The following is a 17,482-nucleotide window of genomic DNA, read 5'->3' on the forward strand; positions in this document are numbered from 1 at the left end:
CAAATAGAGAGTGTGTTATGATGTAGTAGTAAGAGGGCGAGAGATATCGATATCAAATGAACGACCTTCCAACCTTATATTAATCAATTGTCCACCAAGGATATACTGGTATCTAGGGGCTGATGTTGATGGGAGTGCAGCCAACATTCACAACACCGTCCTAAAGCACGGTCATTATTAAGCAGTTATAGGCTGTCATGAAAAGCACGTACGTATTTGTTGTTGCTGCAGCACATGGGTTCCTGGTTAGCCTCGCAGCCTGCGCCGCCACCCACGATGGTGAGAACGCTGCAGTCAAGGCCAACAAGGCCAACAAGGTCAGCAGGAATCGTGATGAGACTCGGGTCATTGGAGGCCATCAAGTTGTAGTTCTCAACCTGCGAACCATTCGTTAGCTATCTTAGTACCCCGCCACGAAAGATACATAACATACAGAAGTAGCACTCTTGCAACACTGGATGTTGCCGGTGTTGCACTGGGCATCGGCAAGAGCGAAGGCGACGAGAGAGGCAACAGCGAAGAGGCGAGCGAACATTGTTGAAAGTAGAGAATTAAGAAAGTTGGTTGAGAGGTGCTAAGAGTTCAACTGTCAAGGCTGTTCAAAGAGCGGTGAGGGAATGGAAAAAAGTCGTCTTCAAAGCCCATGTTTTATACGATTCGGAGCCCAGCCTCAGGGATTTTTTTCGGGGATATTTCCCGGGTAGTATTGCCCTACTTCTTGTTGCCGCGGTCGAATCTGAAATTGCAGAACGTAAAACACTATAACTTATAAGACGCCGAAACGCGTATCAGAGCACGTGACTTGATTTTTGGCACCTATCACGACGGTTATTGATGCAAATTTATGAGGTTTTGATAGGCGGACCGCCTTGTCAAGTCTCGACTCGACAAGGGTTGGTGGGGACTACATGCGAGCCTAGCAATTTTTACCTGGGATTATAAATTTGAGAAGGACGAGACTTAGCGTCGATAATGGCGAACTCACTGAGATCATGAGGTGCAGACTATGGCACATATGTAGCGCAACGTTCGAAAGGCGGGTGTCCGCCTGCCTATCAGCGACAGTCTTGAGTCTTGACCCTCGAACGATCTCGACCTGAGAAATATTATGATGGATATATGCGAATGATCGATCGCCAGCACTTGACCCAATATTAAGCCGGAGATTGTAAGCCACTCGGGAATTCAGGGAAAAATCAAAACATCAAGTACTCAGAAGCGTTTACGGAGAGGACGGACGGTCGAGACTCTCGGGAACAGGAAGATGTATGATATGTCGCGTCCGCACTATAGATTTAGAGCTCGGATGGAGTCCTACGGTGCCACTGGCAGGACCACGATGGTTGCTTGTTCTCTAGGACGTTCAACAACGTATAGAGATGAAATGTAACACTCTAGTGAAGCGCGAACCTGTCTTGCTGGAGGCATCACATAAGTCTTCCCAACAAGACGCAAGTCGCTCCTGTGTTTGATCGATGCGAAGAGCTTTACTCTTTGCATCCAAGACTCGCGGATGTCCCTCTACGACAGGATCAAGAGTATTCCTTGCCGACGTTTCAAAGAGTCCATCATGGTCTCCCTTCAAACTTGCGTTATGTAAGTTCTTCTCGCACAGCCGCAACTAGACTTACAAACGATATTCAGCAGAACGAGCAGCGGCACGTTGTCAAGTAAGCGAAACCCCTGGAGTCAACTGTCACCCTGCGAAGAGACTAAAAATGCCTTGGTTCAAGGTCAACTGGAGCGAATGACAAAGCAGTTCGTGGATCCGAAATACATCCGAGCTAGCTAGTTGAAGACGATATACAGATAGGGCAGCCAGCCACATGCGTCCTCCTCTGGAGAGTCATGATTTGTAATCTCTGCGAGAAGGAAGTTGGTGGGAAATGGCCTGGGGTCCCTTGTCAAGCAGGTAATCCCATTAAAACGCAAAAGTGCCAGGACACGCACATGGTTTGATGTGGACGCTGCACAAATCGGCATTGCAGCCTGGAGTCTGGACACGTCGGGCATTATCTTCCGAAATGGTTGTAATACAGTAAGACTGTAGACAACAACGTGACAAGATTCACAACCTGCAATTACGCGAAAGGGTCGTATCAGTCGGTCATATGGAACATTTTGCGTTTCGATCACGTCGGACTTACTGTGTATGCACGCTTGTTTGATACTTCTGGGCCCGGACTCCTCCTTTCCTTTCCAACGTCGTGCTGGGATAATGTATGAGTACTCACTAATGGTCTTTTCTCTCAACATCCAGGTCATTGTTGGCTATGCTTGAGTCGTGCCTCGATCCTGAGTCGTCTGATACAGTCACATGGATTTCGCATCAAATTGTGACCTGGGTTTGAAGTACGATTGGCTGTCGAGTGACAGGCAATTGACTCACAATTGACGTCGTGCCGGGATTACCGATGGCGCACGTCACGTTGAGAACGCAAGTGACTACAAATTGAAGAGGAGTCGAAGAGGAGTTGGAACTGTAGTGTCATACAGCGGCGGAACCTCCTGGGCAGAATGCGGCAGAACTCGGGATCTATGGCCTTGGCCCTTGGAAGAGGCTGAGGTTGCTGGATATGTACGTCACGGAGGTGTGTTTGAAGAGCGCTGTCCAGTACTAGTTCAGAGCCAGCTCCATTTTAATAGTCCTTTTGGGCAGAGATCCGACCGTTGATGTCGTAGTTGAAGTCAGCGGACTCGCTACAGCTAGATGGATCCGGAGGTCATCGATCACGCATATAACGCCATCTCCAACTGGATATCGCGTCAACACTTTCCTTTATTTGCCAAGAAAATCCAGAATTTCTCTTTCTCTCTCTCTCCTCTCTCGATATCGATACATTCGACACAACTCCCGTAGTCGGTTAATAGACCTTGGTTTGGCGACAAACAGAACACCAGACAACATGTCTGGAGAACGTCCGGTTTCAAGGTCATTTCTACAGAGGCTGAGTCGGGTGTATACATATGACAGTGATGATGATGGGGCGACGTTGGTGAATGTACCAAGTGAGTTTTCTGTTTCACATGTGTGTTGTATTCGCAAGAAAGATGAGTGCCACTTTGGAGAGATAATCCAGAGAACTTTGATAAGGGGTATCGCACGGCCCCGCATTCACTTCAGTACCCGGCCTCAGCTGTCTCTTTGGGTTTCCCCTTATCTCCCAGGGAAAGCTGTCTTCCGGCTGTCACTCAAATTTGAGCGCTATTGCAGGTAAAGTTCGTGCAGGATCCGACCTCGTGCACAGCATTGCTTGACTCACTTTAGGCTCCCTGTCACCCTTTCCAGCACCCTTTTTACGGCCATCTTCCTGTCCAACTTTACTCCACTTTCTTTCCTCTTGCCCATCATCATCGTTTCTCGCTGCAGAAACTAATTTATGCTCATGGCAGATTCAATTAGCAATGAGAGCAGGTCTATATCCCGGGGACGTGATTCATTTGTAAGTGCACTCGTATCTGCCAAATCCATCTAATAACGTTTTCGTGCGTCAGCAATCTTCGGGCAGAGGTGGAGCAGGTAACATTCGGCGCTCTTCCGTCTCAAGTGATCCTCGTCCCGTCGACGATCTGAATGATTCTGATTCGACTCGTGGGCGGGAGCAAGCTGTACATCCTGATAGGGTATGTTACACAGCTTTCGCTCCAAGATGCTTGCTCAGTAGATGCAGATGGTCTCTGTGGGTAGGGGTGGAGTGGGTAACATGCGCACCCCTTCTCAGGATGTCGGAAAAGACCACCCCCAGACCGTAACTATTCTTAACGAGCATGCTGCGGTTCAGGCAGGATATGAACAGCAAGTCAAGAAGCACCACGCTGAATCCAACCCGATTGTATGTCCATCTGATGTCATGTCCCGCAAACACTGATGCAAGCCAAATACCTCTTAGTATTCTTCTGGAAGAGGCGGTATTGGCAACATATCAGGCTCCCGCTCTCGTTCTCAGTCTCGTGGTCCAATAGTTCATTCCACGGGACGAGGCGGAGTAGGTAACATTCAATATGGAGCTGCTGCCACCGTCGACAACATGGACGAAGAGGAAAGAAAGAAGCATCTTCATGCTCAAGCGATGTATGTGTGTTGCATTCGATCTTGAACTTTTAAACTTATGATCCCCCTATCAGACACTCGACTGGCAGAGGCGGAACTGCAAACCTTACCAGTGTACACTCGCCTGACGTTGAACGTGTAGTCCATCATCACGCTGAATTTGAGTCCTCTGGACGGGGCGGGGCTGGCAACATACGCTCCCGCTCCGTGTCGCGCGACCCAAGTGGACGGACACCTTCCCGCGATCCCAAAGGGAAACATGGAATTACTGCTCTATGGAACAAGGTTTCCCACCCCTCGAACCCCGGCTCCGGGGATCCTGGGTCCCGGGCTGAATGACTCCTGCTTGAGCGTCTCCGCACTCCCCCTCAAATTCCTTCTTCTCCGCTTCCATCCCAAGTTCCTTACTCTCTCATGCGGAGGCGCCCGTATCTTGTTGATACCCCATCATCGCGACGGAATGCACGTTATTTCTCCTATCAGTCATCATCTAGCTCGTCATCTGACAGTGTACGGGGGATTGGCCATCTTCCAATCGTATTAGAGGATCATGAGTATGTGTCTTTTTTGGAACTTTAATATCTTTTCTTTCGTCAAGTTATCTTATTGGCTCTGTCACATTGCTCTCTTGCTTTCTGTCTGCTGGTTGGTTTTTGCATTGTTATTTCTGCTGAGGTCTCATGCTTTCCGGAACGTTCTCATACCCACTATCATGCTGTACATTCTCACACTCATTTGCAATGCGCATGTCGCCCATTCTCATCTTCGCTATTCCCATTTTATAGCTTTCCCTTCTTATCACCTTGCGCCATGCCGCCAGTCTTTTCATAGATATCTTCTTTGATGTGTGCTGTGCAGTAGACCATGGCACTCTTCCGTCATATAACCCTGTTTATCCTTAATTTGACTGTTCCTCCCGAGATAACCTCATCCCGGAACCGGTGATGGTGGCAAAACTCCTGAAGGCCCTTACCCGTTCCCGTCCCCCTTCCCATTCCACCTTACAAAGCCTTGAACTCAATTTTATTTTTTCCTGTCATGACCTTTTCTGATTGTTATTCTCTCCTTTGTAGGCGCCGTATCCGATGTGAGCGAAGGAGGTATTTACGCCGCAGGTGGGGTAGAAGTGAGGTGTGGGCGTGACGTATGGGCGGGAGGGGAATCCCCGGTAACTTTTCGAGTTTATGTTTATATTGTACTAGTGCCAGATATCGATTGTAATCCCGTTGGTCTCTTTATGTAGTTATGTTTGCGATGTAATATATGTGATGTGGAGATTTATTTTTTGAGTTCTGCTAGAGCATGTCGAGGAGCTTGTCATGGACAATGATAAGCAATCTAATAATAGCTGACATGCCCCATGGAGTGCAATTATGTAAGTGAACTATACTTTGCACACGACAAGACAAGCACACGACGTCGGACCTCATGCATCATGAACAGAGTTCCGGTAAAGATGTACATCTCATTGGCAGAGGAGAGCTGTCGTAGGAAAGCCCAATTATCCAAGGACGCCGAGTTCCACACACCAAGGATCAAATCCAGATTATTTCCAACCCGCGGTGCTCCGCCGAGTCTTCCAATGATGTATGGCTGTTGGCGGAAGTGACCGGGGCAATGCGGTGCATAGTACTGCCCAATACACCTAGAAACAGCACGTAATACATCAATCAACGTCAACTCGAACCTGGGTATGATAGCCGGAAGATCATCAGCTCGTACAGCAGGTTAGTCATACAGTTTGAGCTAGAGCGTGTTCGACGATGCATAGCCTTCGCTTCTCTTTTCTGTGGCCCATCTAGATCTTGCGATCCGATGATATAGGCACTTCGATAAAGCCCGCACAACTGGACTTGGGGGGCTTGCTGCCATCTCTCGAAGTCAACTCAACATTAAACCGTTGCATCCAGGTAGAGACTGTATGAGTGCGAGTGGATGGATTCGGTTGTAGTGTACAAGAAATTTGAAGGCGTATAGCAGCAGGATTCTGAGGGTGCGATAAGTCTGGTTTAGTTATAAGTAACTTCTTATCGATCCTTCCTATGGCCCCCGGGTGACCTGCTGGTCCCTTCAAACTTCTGTCGGAGTTATAACCCGGTAGTACGACTCTATTGGGTTTGTCTACAGGGTGCCAATAGGAGACAGGCCTCGCAAAAAGGGCTCTTCGTGAAAATATATATTTTAATAACCCCAGGCTTGGCACCTCTCCCTGCTGGAATGGATGGTCGGGCCATAGCATTCCTGCCTCGTGTCAGTAAGCGAATCTCGTCATTATCCAACCAAGTGCGCCTCAAATGTTGCCCGCCTGCGTCCAAAGATAATACAAGTAGCATGAATCTCCAGTTTGCACGCGACCAGTTGCTCCAGTTATCATCAACCGTAGAACTATCTCAGACCGGTTTAATTGTGGACCTCTCAGGAAAGACGTACACGACACTCACCAACGCCGATACCAGCTAAAATTATTGTCCAGTCGAGGACCCCTAATTCTACCGATGGACGGGAAGCTTTCGAAATATGATTGTCGGCAATTCCCTCGGTAGTGGGTGGTGCACATGAAAAATTTCCAGAGCTCGACTTAGATCGCGTCACACAACGAGCAAATGGAGTTCTTTATGTAGGATGAGAAAGGTCATTGGGCACAGCTGATGCTGCGCCATGTATTTGTCCCTGTCGAATGCCTTGATGGTTGAACTTGGCAATGCTAGGAATTGCAAGTTCGCAATGTCTGCTTCAGCGCTATCCCATCATGGTGTGAAGATATAACTCACTATGCACTATGGCCAATTGGAAGTGAGCATGTTAGATGAAGGAAAAACTTTGGACGAAGCTACCGCGCCCCGTGTTTGTGCGGGGCCCGTACTGTGAATGTCTGAGTCACTGGCCAATGGAAGTGGAATATCCGAGAATTTTAGGTGGCCACACGGTATGCAGCGACTAGTACTGTGGGACTCAAAATTTAAATAGATATGTGAGACGGGAGATGCGAGATGGGAGAGAGTTATCGGGTTGGAAGTCAAGTTGAAGCGACAAGTGAGGTTTGTCTCAGTGAGAGTCAAGTGAGAGTGAACACTGGTATATGATTGGCTGGCAAAAGCTTGCTAAAATTGGCTAGCTTATAAAAGCAATCACGATAGCATCCAAGTAGGCTAACCCATAAGGGAAGATCACATGTATCAATGGCAAAAGACATAACATCGCTGGCGCATGAACAGAGAGTAGTATTGCACCTGAAACACTGTAAAGTCAGCACGCTCATTGTACTTGTAATATGAAAGATACGAAACCAGATATCGCGAGTGACCGCGCTGCAGAAAAATACGGATTACGTTTCGGATGCCATTTGACATTACAGTGGCGACGAACCTGAAGAAAAATCTCGCACGGATCTGGAGCATCCGTCGGCGACATAATTTACCTTTTCTGCCATGTCGGTTGCTGTCTTTAGATAATCATGTACACGTCGCACCACTGGCAGGAGTATCTTGACTTCATGTCGCTACCACACAGTGGCATAATCGCGTTGACATCGCGCAACCATGTTGTCTGGAGATCCTACTAGGCCGTTTGTGGCATTCGAAATCATCTTGCAATACATACTTACTAGGCTCCAACCGTTCACTTCCGAATCAACTGTCAACTGGGCGGCCGGAAGGAAAGTTGAAGTTTGGCTTACTGGGCGGTAGTACTGGTAAGCCTCAGGTGGCTATCAATTTCAAGCCTTTCAACTCACTTCCAAGGGCAACTGACTCGGAAGTCCAACATTGGACTCGATCACTGGGATAGTACTCGGAGCCTGAGCCCACGTTGGATAGCTTCAGTGACTTCAAGTTGGCAACTCGACACTTGTGCGGGCGGTTGAACTCTCGGTGTCCACTTGAAGTTCCCAGTCTATGACGGCTCGTTCAACCAGTAGCCTGAGCCTCCGAGCCCGAGTCGCGTTTATCACATTCTGCCTACTACTAGTCATCGCTCCGAGTCTCAATTCGGATCTCACTGTTCAGGTTGGCACTTCCGACTTACAACTACGAGTACCGTCTACTACCAGCTCCATCAACTTAAAACCCAAGCCATACTCAGGCTGGTCTGAGTCACTGCCAGACTCCCCCTCGATATTTCCAGTGACTTCGGGCATTATGCCTCTTCGGCGCCACACCCGATTGAACATTGGACTCCGCATCGCCCTGACCTACACAATTTTTTTTACAAAAAACGTGGACGAAAGTGATGGACACACGCCGCATGGCAGCCCCACGAGTGCGTTCAAGTGGTGCTTCTAGGCTCCACACATAGAATTTTTTCCAGTCCGGGGACAGTACTGGCAAAGTACTGTCCATCAGAGGACATGACAACAACCAAGACCTGGTCGTCGTGCCTGAGTCGGACTCCGACTTTCTGGTAAGTTTTGAGGTCCCAGATGCGAACTGAATAGTCATTTAATGCCAGATACCGTTCACCAGGAGACAGACAAAGGGATATGACGGATTCGGTATGATGAATAATGAGTTCTTCCCGTCAATCGATTGCCCTTTTTGGATGGTGGAGTCGGGGATATATGCGTCATCCTTGGACTAACATAACGATAACGTCCAGTTGTCATGTCCCTTGTTAAGGAGCAACTCGCTGTCCTTTGACCACATGCAGATCATAGTGCCCTGGCCGCCACTTGCACACTTATCGCATTGCAGAGAACATTTGATTGTTTTCACCCATCCATTGCCTCTTCTTATGGGTGGTAGCCAGCAGTCGTGCTCCACCGTCGTACGCTGTCTTTTAATTCTCCTGCTGCCTCCGCGCCATTTGATGACCAATCGAAGCACTCTACTCCACGATTATTCCCCTCCCACGGGTGACCTACTAAGCTCCCCTCCTTTATGTTCCACTGCAGCCGTACGGTCAGCATGTACAGCGAATCAACAAAAATACTATATTCCCCGTGCTCTAACACGATCGACAAAGACCCGGAACGAATCGACGTCGTTGTACGGTGAATTCATTGCCACTCAAGAAATTGGAGATATCTGTGTCAATGTCTTTACATTCGGTGCCAACACTGCTTCTGCTGAAGACGGAATCTATCTATTAAATACACGAATGACTATTGGCCCTATCGTTGATGATGAAGGAAATCCTGCGCACTCTCTTCTAACGATGTATTGTGACCTCGTCTTTTTGCTCATTCGCACACCAGCTCAATTACGAATTATGTTCTCACAGATCGTACTCGAAGGTTATGCAACTATGTCACTGTGGATAGAATTTTGGGAGATGTTATCCATTGACCACATTCAGAGGCTCGGACACGAAACCAATGGTCATGAATTCTCCCTGCAAATCATCGATGATCTGTTCTCTCATTCTGCAAGACACCTTCGAAGTCTACAATGAACAAAGTTACCTGCGCGACAAGGGTCAGCGACTGAAGGCTGAACAACAGCATATTCTCGACTGGATTGTAGAGAGAGCGTGGTCCAGCACAGAAACAACTTCTTTTTTTCGTTGAGGGATGTCCAGGCAGGTCGAGGGTGCCGGTGAGAACGCGAAGAGACGCTGTGTCTATTTGCGGAGACAAATGAAGGATTGTCCAAGACTGTACAAATATTGTATTTCGTGACCTGCCACTGTAAACACAATTGATTGGAAAAAAGACGACCGAAGGCGTGTCTATGTTGTATGTCAAAAACCAGCCAATAAGTCACGATTGGTAAATGGGGAGGAGAATCGTGCCTCGATCAAGAAAGAATAACGAGTGGGTGATCAAAAAAAAAAACGCGGGATCTGGAGACGCGACTAGGCAAAGCTGTTCACGTGACTCGCCGCATCACTCTTCGTATCCGAGCTATGCCGCTTTCCATTTTCTTTCATTAAACTTACCTTGTGATCTCAACGCCACTCCCCTCTGCGTCCATTGTCTCATAATCATTCGGTCCGAGGACCCTTACCGTTTTGCGCATATATACAGCCAATGTACTCTCATACAGACAGCGAATTATACTCAGTTTCCCGCTCCAAAGCACCACGGAAGCCGTCTAAGCGTGGCGAACGTCTCATCACTCGTCGAAACACTGTTCTTTTCCTCTTGTCTCGTACTAAACCTAACTTCGTTCACTTTCCCCTTCGAACTCACTAAGCAGTCTGGACCACCGCGAGGGGATTGTTTTGAACACCCCTTTTGCACCCCGAGTTTGATTCGTTGATCTACTACTGATCTTCTAGTCTTTCTCTCTAGTACCCGGTCATTAGACCATTTAATCTCGCCGATTTCAAACCTCAGCAGCCTCTTGAATCCAGCTCAGAAGACATAGTATCCGATCCTCGCTTTCATCAAACGAACCTACCATCACCGTCGCATCTCACTCGCACCACTTCTTCCCTACCTTGTCCGTGCAGCCACAGCCGTTTAATCTCACTCCACGCTTCTTTCCCAAACGAACGTCTGTTTCATCCCAACCTCTCCCTGTGAACGTCATACATCACACAAATATCTACTTGTCAATCACGCCACCCATGTCGAACGCAAACGAAGGAATTTTGGCAATGCCTGGCCCTAGATCTAACAAGGCGCCTTCGTTTGACGGCGAAGCGTCCGAGCTTATTGAGTTTCTTGAATTCTTCGAGGACCTAGCCTCCTCCTGCGCACTCACGGACGAACAGAAGTGCAGGACTCTCATTCGTTATACGGACGTTCTCACCAAACGACTCTGGGTCACGCTGACGGGATACGAAAGTAGGAATTATGGCATTTTTAAACAGAGCATTCTGGCAATGTATTCTCGAGCTGAACTGGGCATACGCTATACGATCCAGGACTTGGAACATGTCGTTCTCAGTGCAGCAGACTCGGACATATCCACGGAAACAAAACTCCTCCAGTATTATCGTCAATTTCGTCCCATTGCCATCTGGTTAGAAGCCAACTCAAAGATCTTTATTCACGAGCGCAATCAGTACTTTTGGCAAGGCCTACCCCGCTCCGCACGAAGAGCTATCGACCGACATCTTCAGCTTACAGAAGCTAACTACACGAGGGATGAAGCACCTGACTTTGAGAAAGTTTTGGAGGCTGGGCGATTTGTATTTTCGGATGATGCGTTCAATGCTGATCTAAACGGCGAGCCCATTGCTAGCCACTTCAAATCAAAATGCAATACTCGTGGACCTAGGCCGAAGCCATCGCATCAGAATTGGGATTCAGACGAAGAAGATGAGAGAGAAGTACAAACCAAGCGCGTCGTATTCACTCCTCCCCCTGCACCTGTCAAATCTACCCTGGACGAAGTCGAGGCACTTGCTCGAGAGATGCATGGTCTTGACATAAGCCATGTCGATTATTTAGCATGTTATACTCGACTCGTTTACCTCGCTCCCATTGCTGCCAATATCTGGGCCGCTCCTTGCACGCATCAACTTGGCCAATGTGTCCCCAGCTACTCCCATATTTGCTCCGCCTCCCCAAACGCAATACAACGAGAACCTGTAGCAAGCTATAGACAGGCATCCTAAGACCCTCGCTTCATCCCCTCCATCGTTCGTCGCAGACATCATCAGCAACCATTCCTTCTAGTGCTTTCATATCCAAAAGTTATGTGAGGATACCATATCCTCTACGCCCCGACCATTAAGAACGTTCGAAACGGTTCATCTGTCCGAACCATCCACGTGACTCATTGATGCGAAGAAGCACCATGCTTCGCATCCGAGTCACACGGCATTCCTTCTCCCTCACCTCACTATCGTCGACAACCAGCATGGTCTCTTATTCCTTCTCACCTGATACCTTCGTTTATATAGACCCTCAAACACACACTCTCGTTACTGTTTCCCCATTCTCCCTTCACCGTACCGAAAACCGTCAAAACCGCTATGCGATTCTTGTCACTCTGTCCAAACCAAACCCTTTCGTACGCCACTCATTCAGTTTCTCGTACTTTCTTTCTCGCTCTCACTAGCACAACCTGTCAGGATTCAACGCCACTTACTCTGCCTCCGTTTTCACCTAATCAGTCGGCCTAGCCATACCCGAGGACCCTTACGGTTCGCGACTATAACTAGCCCATGTACAATTGATATCTACAGCGAATTATACAGAGTTTCCCGCTCCAAAGCAATTTGTTTCTGTAACCGATTAAATGTAGTTGAGTGTTCGCTGGCGCATTCATTAAAGTTTGCCCAGCTTCTTTGAGGTTGTCTGAACTACAACAAGATTCTGTATTACTTGATTATTGTAGATGTAGATACGGTTAGGTCGGTATGTAATTATGAACAGTTTTGTTCTATCGACATCTATGAGGTCAGCATGTACAGCGAATCAACAAAATACTATATTCGCCGTGCTCTAACACGATCGACAAAGACATCGACGTCATTGTGCTCTAACACAAGTCATCCGTCTTCGTCTGTCTTCCCTGATTGATGCTCAAAGTAATCTCATCTTCGTCTCTTGTCTTGAGAGAACAGGGATGCAACTGAGAGAGGTCCTCCAATACGATCGGGGCGCTTTCAGCACCTGTAATAGTCGTAGCGAGAGGGTCCCGAACGCGCTTCTTGGGCAGTGATCCGAAAGTTACGATGGACCCCGGAGTCGAGTCATCTTCTGCACTTAGTAACCGGAAGAAGAAAGCGATGACGACGCTCAAGTTAGCGACGATCAGAGACACGGAAGCCTAAAGCATGATCAACAGCGCTCGAGGTCTATACGCTGATACCGCACCTCGACTATAGCAGCCATGATCACCTTTGTCCCTCCACTGGAGAAGATGTAATATGCATGGACGAGACTGACGATTGTGGTTATCATCGATGCAGAGAAGACAGCTAGTACCCGGATTTTTTGCGGGCTCGACAATCTGACTCTGTAAATGAGGGAGAATGGAGTGAAGATGAGGACAGCGTCTCCTAGAACGTCGGCTGAAATGCTACGTCAGAAGACCGATGTATTCGATGAACAATAAATCCTCACTGATTATCTGCGCTATCGCAACACTTCTGCCGATATCGCATTGCGGATGTGGTTGTCTTTTCCAGTCGGACTTGGCTTCACAAACCCACCACAGTTGTGAAAAAAGTAGAGCCCATACGACGCTGAAGGTAACGGCAGTGGATATGAGAGCCTTCCTAATATAAGTTCCCGGGACTGTGAGTCGCACAACGGTAAACAATATGGATAGCCTCGATGTCCTGTGAGTGCACGTCAGCCCCGCCACTTCACTATGCCACCGCTAGAGCGTCGGTGTCTTACCATACGACTGCGTAAAAGGACTGGGCAACCCTGATGTGGTATTTGCAACGTCTCTCAAGTATAAGAAGAAGGCATAACGCACATATAGTATAATGCTATCCTTGTGTCTTGAGGGTACCTCTCTGGGTTTCTTCAGCAAGATGTATGCGACGTCCACACTGGGGAGACCCTCACCGTAGTATTGCAGATACAAGCAATCGGCAATTAATAACATGAAGGTAAATACCATGCTGAGGGCCGCCCACATATCGTCAATCCACAGACGACGCTTCCGCGCACGAAGACACAAGCGGAGGGATGTGACAATGACAGCCACGATCGCGAGGACGATATTTACAACTAAAAAGGAGTGTTACCTCAAGCGACACAGCAAGTCAAGCAGGCAGACTTACCTTCGATCTGCGCAAGGGTGGGGCCTGAGGACGACATGATACGCTCTCTGGGGAGTTAGGATGGACGAACTGCATAACCTGTATGAGATGTTATTTGAATTTATACAAAAAGTGTTCCTCAATCCAAAATTTTTGAAAGTCGTATTCGTATGGACCAAGTTGGTGATCCTCTCGTAAATGAAGTAATACATACACGACCTTAAATGTTTCCTAATCTGTTCATCCCCGCGTCGGCTAAACGTCAGCATGGAGTCCGCTCATCATACAGTGCTGTCGCAAATCTGATGGTCGTCTACTATGTAGAGCCCTGCTTAGTTCTAGTTACATAACCCTTGCGATACACATTTCCTTAATCGAAGGCTTTCATATATCAAGATACCGCATGTTTCATATGCATCTTGCCAGACACTAAATTTAAATAGCCTGTGCTAGCGCTGAGCGCTGATCAGTGTCATGGATGTATTACCGCTATTAGATAGGCCAAATTCAACTCACCGCCTTTGTTTAGGTTTGGAGGGAAACAAAAGCTACCTCCTCGCCTTCCCTGATTGTGATGTCACATATTTCTAAATTTGAGTCGGGCTACTACAGGAAACACCTGTGTGTGACCATAAACATTACTTATTAGTAATAGTGACGCTATCAGATGTTTGCTACTAACTAGGGGCGAGAACCTGCCAGATCAGTAAACTACAATGGCCTTGTACAGCTCCTACAGAGTGCTTCAGTGCCACAGCTTGGTCCCTTCTGTACAGAACATCCCAGAAACAAAGTAAAATAAACCAAAACAAAATCGCATTTTTGGCATTTTAAAATGCTAAAGGCATGAATTGAACTCGGAACACTAGAAGCCCCAGTAACAACACGTAGTTACCAGTGCACCATATTGCCTTTCATATTTATATGATATGATAACATTTATATTACTATGTTTCCGGGACGTTAGAAGGGACCAAGCTGTGGCACTGTAGCCCATTGTAGTTTACTGATAAGTTCTTTTTCAATCCAGCACGCTCAAGCTGGACCATAAATTGCAGAGCTATGTCTGCACGTGATTCAGATTTTGGCATCGCGGCTTATTGTAATCGGTCTGAGGGTCCTAGTTACGATTCTTCATTCAGAGTCTTCGTCTCTACACCATTGTTCTCTATTATTTATGTATCTTATCTTATCGTATCACGTTTTATTGCGTCACTATATCCACTATTATTTGGAAATCACATCAAATCGCCCATATTTGACCTTGCTTCGCAAGGTAACGTTGCTGGGAGGTTCTGTAAGGAAGGGACCAAGCTGTGGCACTGTACAGAACTGTACCGAAGATTGCAGTTTACTGATGCTGCCCAGCTTCTTTAAGGTTGTCTGAACCACAACAAGATTCTGCATTGCTTTAATATTGTAGATGTAGGTCGGTATGTAATTATGAACAGTTTTGTTGGACTATCGACATAGGTCAGCATGTACAGCAAATCAACAAAATACTATATTAATATTCCCCGTGCTCTAACACGATCGACAAAGACCCGGAACGAATCGACGCTCTAACACAAGTCATCCGGCTTCGTCTGTCTTCCCTCCTTGATGCTCAAAGTAATCTCATCGTCGTCTCGTGTCTTGAGAGAACGGGGATGCGGCTCAGAGAGGTCCTCCAGTACGATCGGGGTACTTTCAATACCTGAAATAGTCGTAGCGAGAGGGTCCCGAACGCGCCTCTTAGGCAGTGATCCGAAAGTTACGATGGACCCCGGAGTCGAATTCTCTTCTGCACTCAAATGGAAGAAGAAAGCGACGACGACGCTCAAGTTAGCGACGATTAGAGACACAGAAGCCTAAAACACGATCAGCAGCACTCGAGGTCTGTGCAATGATACCGCACCTCGACTATAGCAGCCATGACCTCCTTTGTCCCTCCACCAGAGAAGATGTAATACGCATGGGCGAGACTGACGATGGTGGTTATCGTCGATGCGGAGAAGACGGTTAGTACCCGGATTTTTTGCGGGCTTGACAATCTGACTCTGTAGATGAGGGAGAATGGAGCGAAGATGAGGACAGCGTCTCCTAGAACGTCGGCTGAAATGCTACGTCAGAAGACCGATATATTCGATGAATAATAAATACACACTGATTATCTGCGCTATCGCGACACTTCTGCCGAGATCGCACTGCGGATGTGGGAGTCTTTTCCAGCCGGGCTCAGTTTCACAAACCCACCACACTTGTGAAAAAAGTAGGGCCCATACAACGCCGAAGGTAATGGCGATGGATATAAGAGTCTTCCTGATAGAAGTTCCCGGGACTGTGAGTCGTACAACGGTAAACAATATGGATAGCCTCGATGACCTGTGCGTGCACGTCAGCTCCGCCACTTTTCGATGCCACCGCTAGAGCGTCGGTATCTTACCATACGACTGCGTAAAAGAACTGGGCAATCCTGATGTGGTATTTGTAGCGTCTCTCAAGTGTAAGAAGAAAGTATAACGCACATATAGTATAATGCTATCCTTGTGTCTTGAGAGTACCTTTCTGCGTTTCTTCAGCAAGATGCATGCGCCATAGACACTGGGGAGATCCTCACCGTAGTCTTGCAGATACAAGCAATCGGCAATTAATAACATGAAGATGAATACCATGCCGAGGGCCGCCCACATGTCGTCGATCCACAGACGACGCTGCCGCGTACGAAGACACAAGCGGAAGGATGTGACAATGGCAGCTACGATCGTGAGGACGATATCTACAACTAAAAAGGAGTATTAACTCAAGCGACACAGCAAGCCAGGCAGGCAGACTTACCTTCGATCTGCGCAAGGGTGGGGCCTGAGGACGACATGATACGTTCTCTGGGGAGTTAGGATGGACGAACTGCATTATGTATGAGCTGTGATTTGAATTTATACAAAAAGTGTTCGTCAATCCAAATTTTTTGAATGTGGACTTGGTGATCCTCTCGTAAATGAAATACATACGCGGACCTTGAATGTTTCCTAATCTGTTACCCCCCGCGTCGGCTGACCCTTAGCATGGGAGCAACGAGTCCGGTCATCGCACAGTGCTGTCGCAGATCTGATGGTCGTCCACTACGTAGAGCCCTGCTTAGTTAACCCTTGCGATACACATTTCCGTAATCAAAGGCTTTTGAATACTCCATATAACGTGATAATGAAGATACCGCATGGTCAGCCTGTGCCGATCAGTGTCTGTATGTATGATAGAAGTTTAAAATGTCCGTGTTTATGTAAGCTGTCAATGAAAAGCTATAGCTAGGGGCTAACGCTGCAATGACAATGTTGCACCGCCGTTCGATCAACTTTATGCAAATACTGCCGTCTGCACAGATCTGCGAAACAACCACCGATCAGTTCGATCATGCGACGCCATGGGCTCTACCTACATGGCTAGATGCCATAGAAGAAAATCACGAGGATAATTCTTGGCTGAGACGATGTTCCACGGTCCATCGCAGCTGTTCGATTCATGGACGAAGTAAAAGTTTTGGACTAGTCTCAAGTTCACTCGGAACTCCGGGAGCCGCCAGGAACCTTGAACCGTGGGGGGAGTGCTGCAACTCGTGATAACAAGCTGATATGAATTATAAGAAAAGGCTGTAACAGTAATACATACTAGCACTGAGGTGACCGAAATTCGTATGGTATACTATAGCTGAATAGTCGACTCATCGGAATTTAGGAACAGCGTCTATAAAAAGGACTTGTTAACAGAGCGCGAATGTGACACGGACAGACTGAGTCACCAACGAAAAGAAAAAAACAGTTAAAGTAAATTTTAAAACCGTACCAC

At 47.5% G+C, this 17,482-nt stretch overlaps 6 protein-coding genes across 6 annotated transcripts; 2 read left to right on the plus strand and 4 right to left on the minus strand.

The window, feature by feature from the left end:
- Positions 1-29: 29 nt before the first annotated feature.
- Positions 30-924, minus strand: HD556DRAFT_436018 (hydrophobin). Its single transcript, XM_041310588.1, has 3 exons — positions 434-924; positions 213-377; positions 30-160 (listed from the first exon to the last, which is right to left on the minus strand). Exons 1-3 carry the CDS (start codon positions 533-535, stop codon positions 113-115), a joined length of 315 nt encoding a protein of 104 aa, XP_041160622.1. The 5' UTR covers positions 536-924; the 3' UTR covers positions 30-112.
- Positions 925-3,248: 2,324 nt separating this feature from the next.
- HD556DRAFT_435883 (uncharacterized protein) lies at positions 3,249-4,496 on the plus strand. Its single transcript, XM_041310587.1, has 5 exons — positions 3,249-3,443; positions 3,496-3,624; positions 3,672-3,833; positions 3,891-4,072; positions 4,126-4,496. Exons 1-5 carry the CDS (start codon positions 3,381-3,383, stop codon positions 4,388-4,390), a joined length of 801 nt encoding a protein of 266 aa, XP_041160623.1. The 5' UTR covers positions 3,249-3,380; the 3' UTR covers positions 4,391-4,496.
- Positions 4,497-5,586: 1,090 nt separating this feature from the next.
- HD556DRAFT_1308155 (uncharacterized protein) lies at positions 5,587-8,186 on the minus strand (the record flags this gene model as incomplete). The annotated part of the gene is made up of 9 exons (XM_041300094.1): positions 5,587-5,696; positions 5,739-5,916; positions 6,241-6,356; positions 6,493-6,628; positions 6,823-6,828; positions 7,470-7,550; positions 7,656-7,726; positions 7,785-7,847; positions 8,075-8,186. The coding sequence occupies 9 exons, from the start codon at positions 8,184-8,186 to the stop codon at positions 5,587-5,589; spliced, it is 873 nt and encodes a 290-aa protein (XP_041160624.1).
- A 324-nt stretch (positions 8,187-8,510) lies between these two features.
- On the plus strand, positions 8,511-9,734 carry HD556DRAFT_436222 (uncharacterized protein). Its single transcript, XM_041310589.1, has one exon. It carries the CDS (start codon positions 8,690-8,692, stop codon positions 9,437-9,439), a length of 750 nt encoding a protein of 249 aa, XP_041160625.1. The 5' UTR covers positions 8,511-8,689; the 3' UTR covers positions 9,440-9,734.
- Positions 9,735-12,217: 2,483 nt separating this feature from the next.
- On the minus strand, positions 12,218-14,045 carry HD556DRAFT_1370700 (uncharacterized protein; the record flags this gene model as incomplete). The annotated part of the gene is given in 11 exon segments (XM_041302924.1): positions 12,218-12,285; positions 12,296-12,714; positions 12,762-12,958; positions 13,011-13,228; positions 13,290-13,319; positions 13,372-13,409; positions 13,421-13,423; positions 13,465-13,628; positions 13,682-13,818; positions 13,832-13,998; positions 14,009-14,045. Coding segments are annotated over 8 exon segments (968 nt in total), but the record flags the coding sequence as incomplete, so codon positions are not given.
- A 1,177-nt stretch (positions 14,046-15,222) lies between these two features.
- Positions 15,223-16,514, minus strand: HD556DRAFT_1443028 (uncharacterized protein; the record flags this gene model as incomplete). Its single annotated transcript, XM_041306549.1, has 6 exons — positions 15,223-15,510; positions 15,558-15,754; positions 15,807-16,024; positions 16,086-16,138; positions 16,204-16,424; positions 16,478-16,514. 6 exons carry the CDS (start codon positions 16,512-16,514, stop codon positions 15,223-15,225), a joined length of 1,014 nt encoding a protein of 337 aa, XP_041160627.1.
- Between the last annotated feature and the right edge of the window lie 968 nt (positions 16,515-17,482).

This window comes from Suillus plorans, assembly GCF_016647745.1.
Source record: "Suillus plorans strain S12 chromosome Unknown HD556scaffold_26, whole genome shotgun sequence".
Lineage (NCBI taxonomy): Eukaryota > Fungi > Basidiomycota > Agaricomycetes > Boletales > Suillaceae > Suillus > Suillus plorans.

Excerpts from the sequence above, each read along its gene's own strand:
- HD556DRAFT_436018 (XM_041310588.1), bottom strand. The coding sequence starts at position 535 with ATGTTCGCTCGCCTCTTCGCTGTTGCCTCTCTCGTCGCCTTCGCTCTT. Across the intron at positions 378-433 it reads GTTGCAAGAGTGCTACTTCT|GTTGAGAACTACAACTTGAT; the intron begins GTATGTTATGTA and ends AATGGTTCGCAG. Across the intron at positions 161-212 it reads GCTGCAGCAACAACAAATAC|GACGGTGTTGTGAATGTTGG; the intron begins GTACGTGCTTTT and ends ACCGTGCTTTAG.
- HD556DRAFT_435883 (XM_041310587.1), top strand. The coding sequence starts at position 3,381 with ATGCTCATGGCAGATTCAATTAGCAATGAGAGCAGGTCTATATCCCGG. Across the intron at positions 3,444-3,495 it reads CCCGGGGACGTGATTCATTT|CAATCTTCGGGCAGAGGTGG; the intron begins GTAAGTGCACTC and ends TTCGTGCGTCAG. Across the intron at positions 3,834-3,890 it reads ACGCTGAATCCAACCCGATT|TATTCTTCTGGAAGAGGCGG; the intron begins GTATGTCCATCT and ends AATACCTCTTAG.
- HD556DRAFT_436222 (XM_041310589.1), top strand. The coding sequence starts at position 8,690 with ATGCAGATCATAGTGCCCTGGCCGCCACTTGCACACTTATCGCATTGC.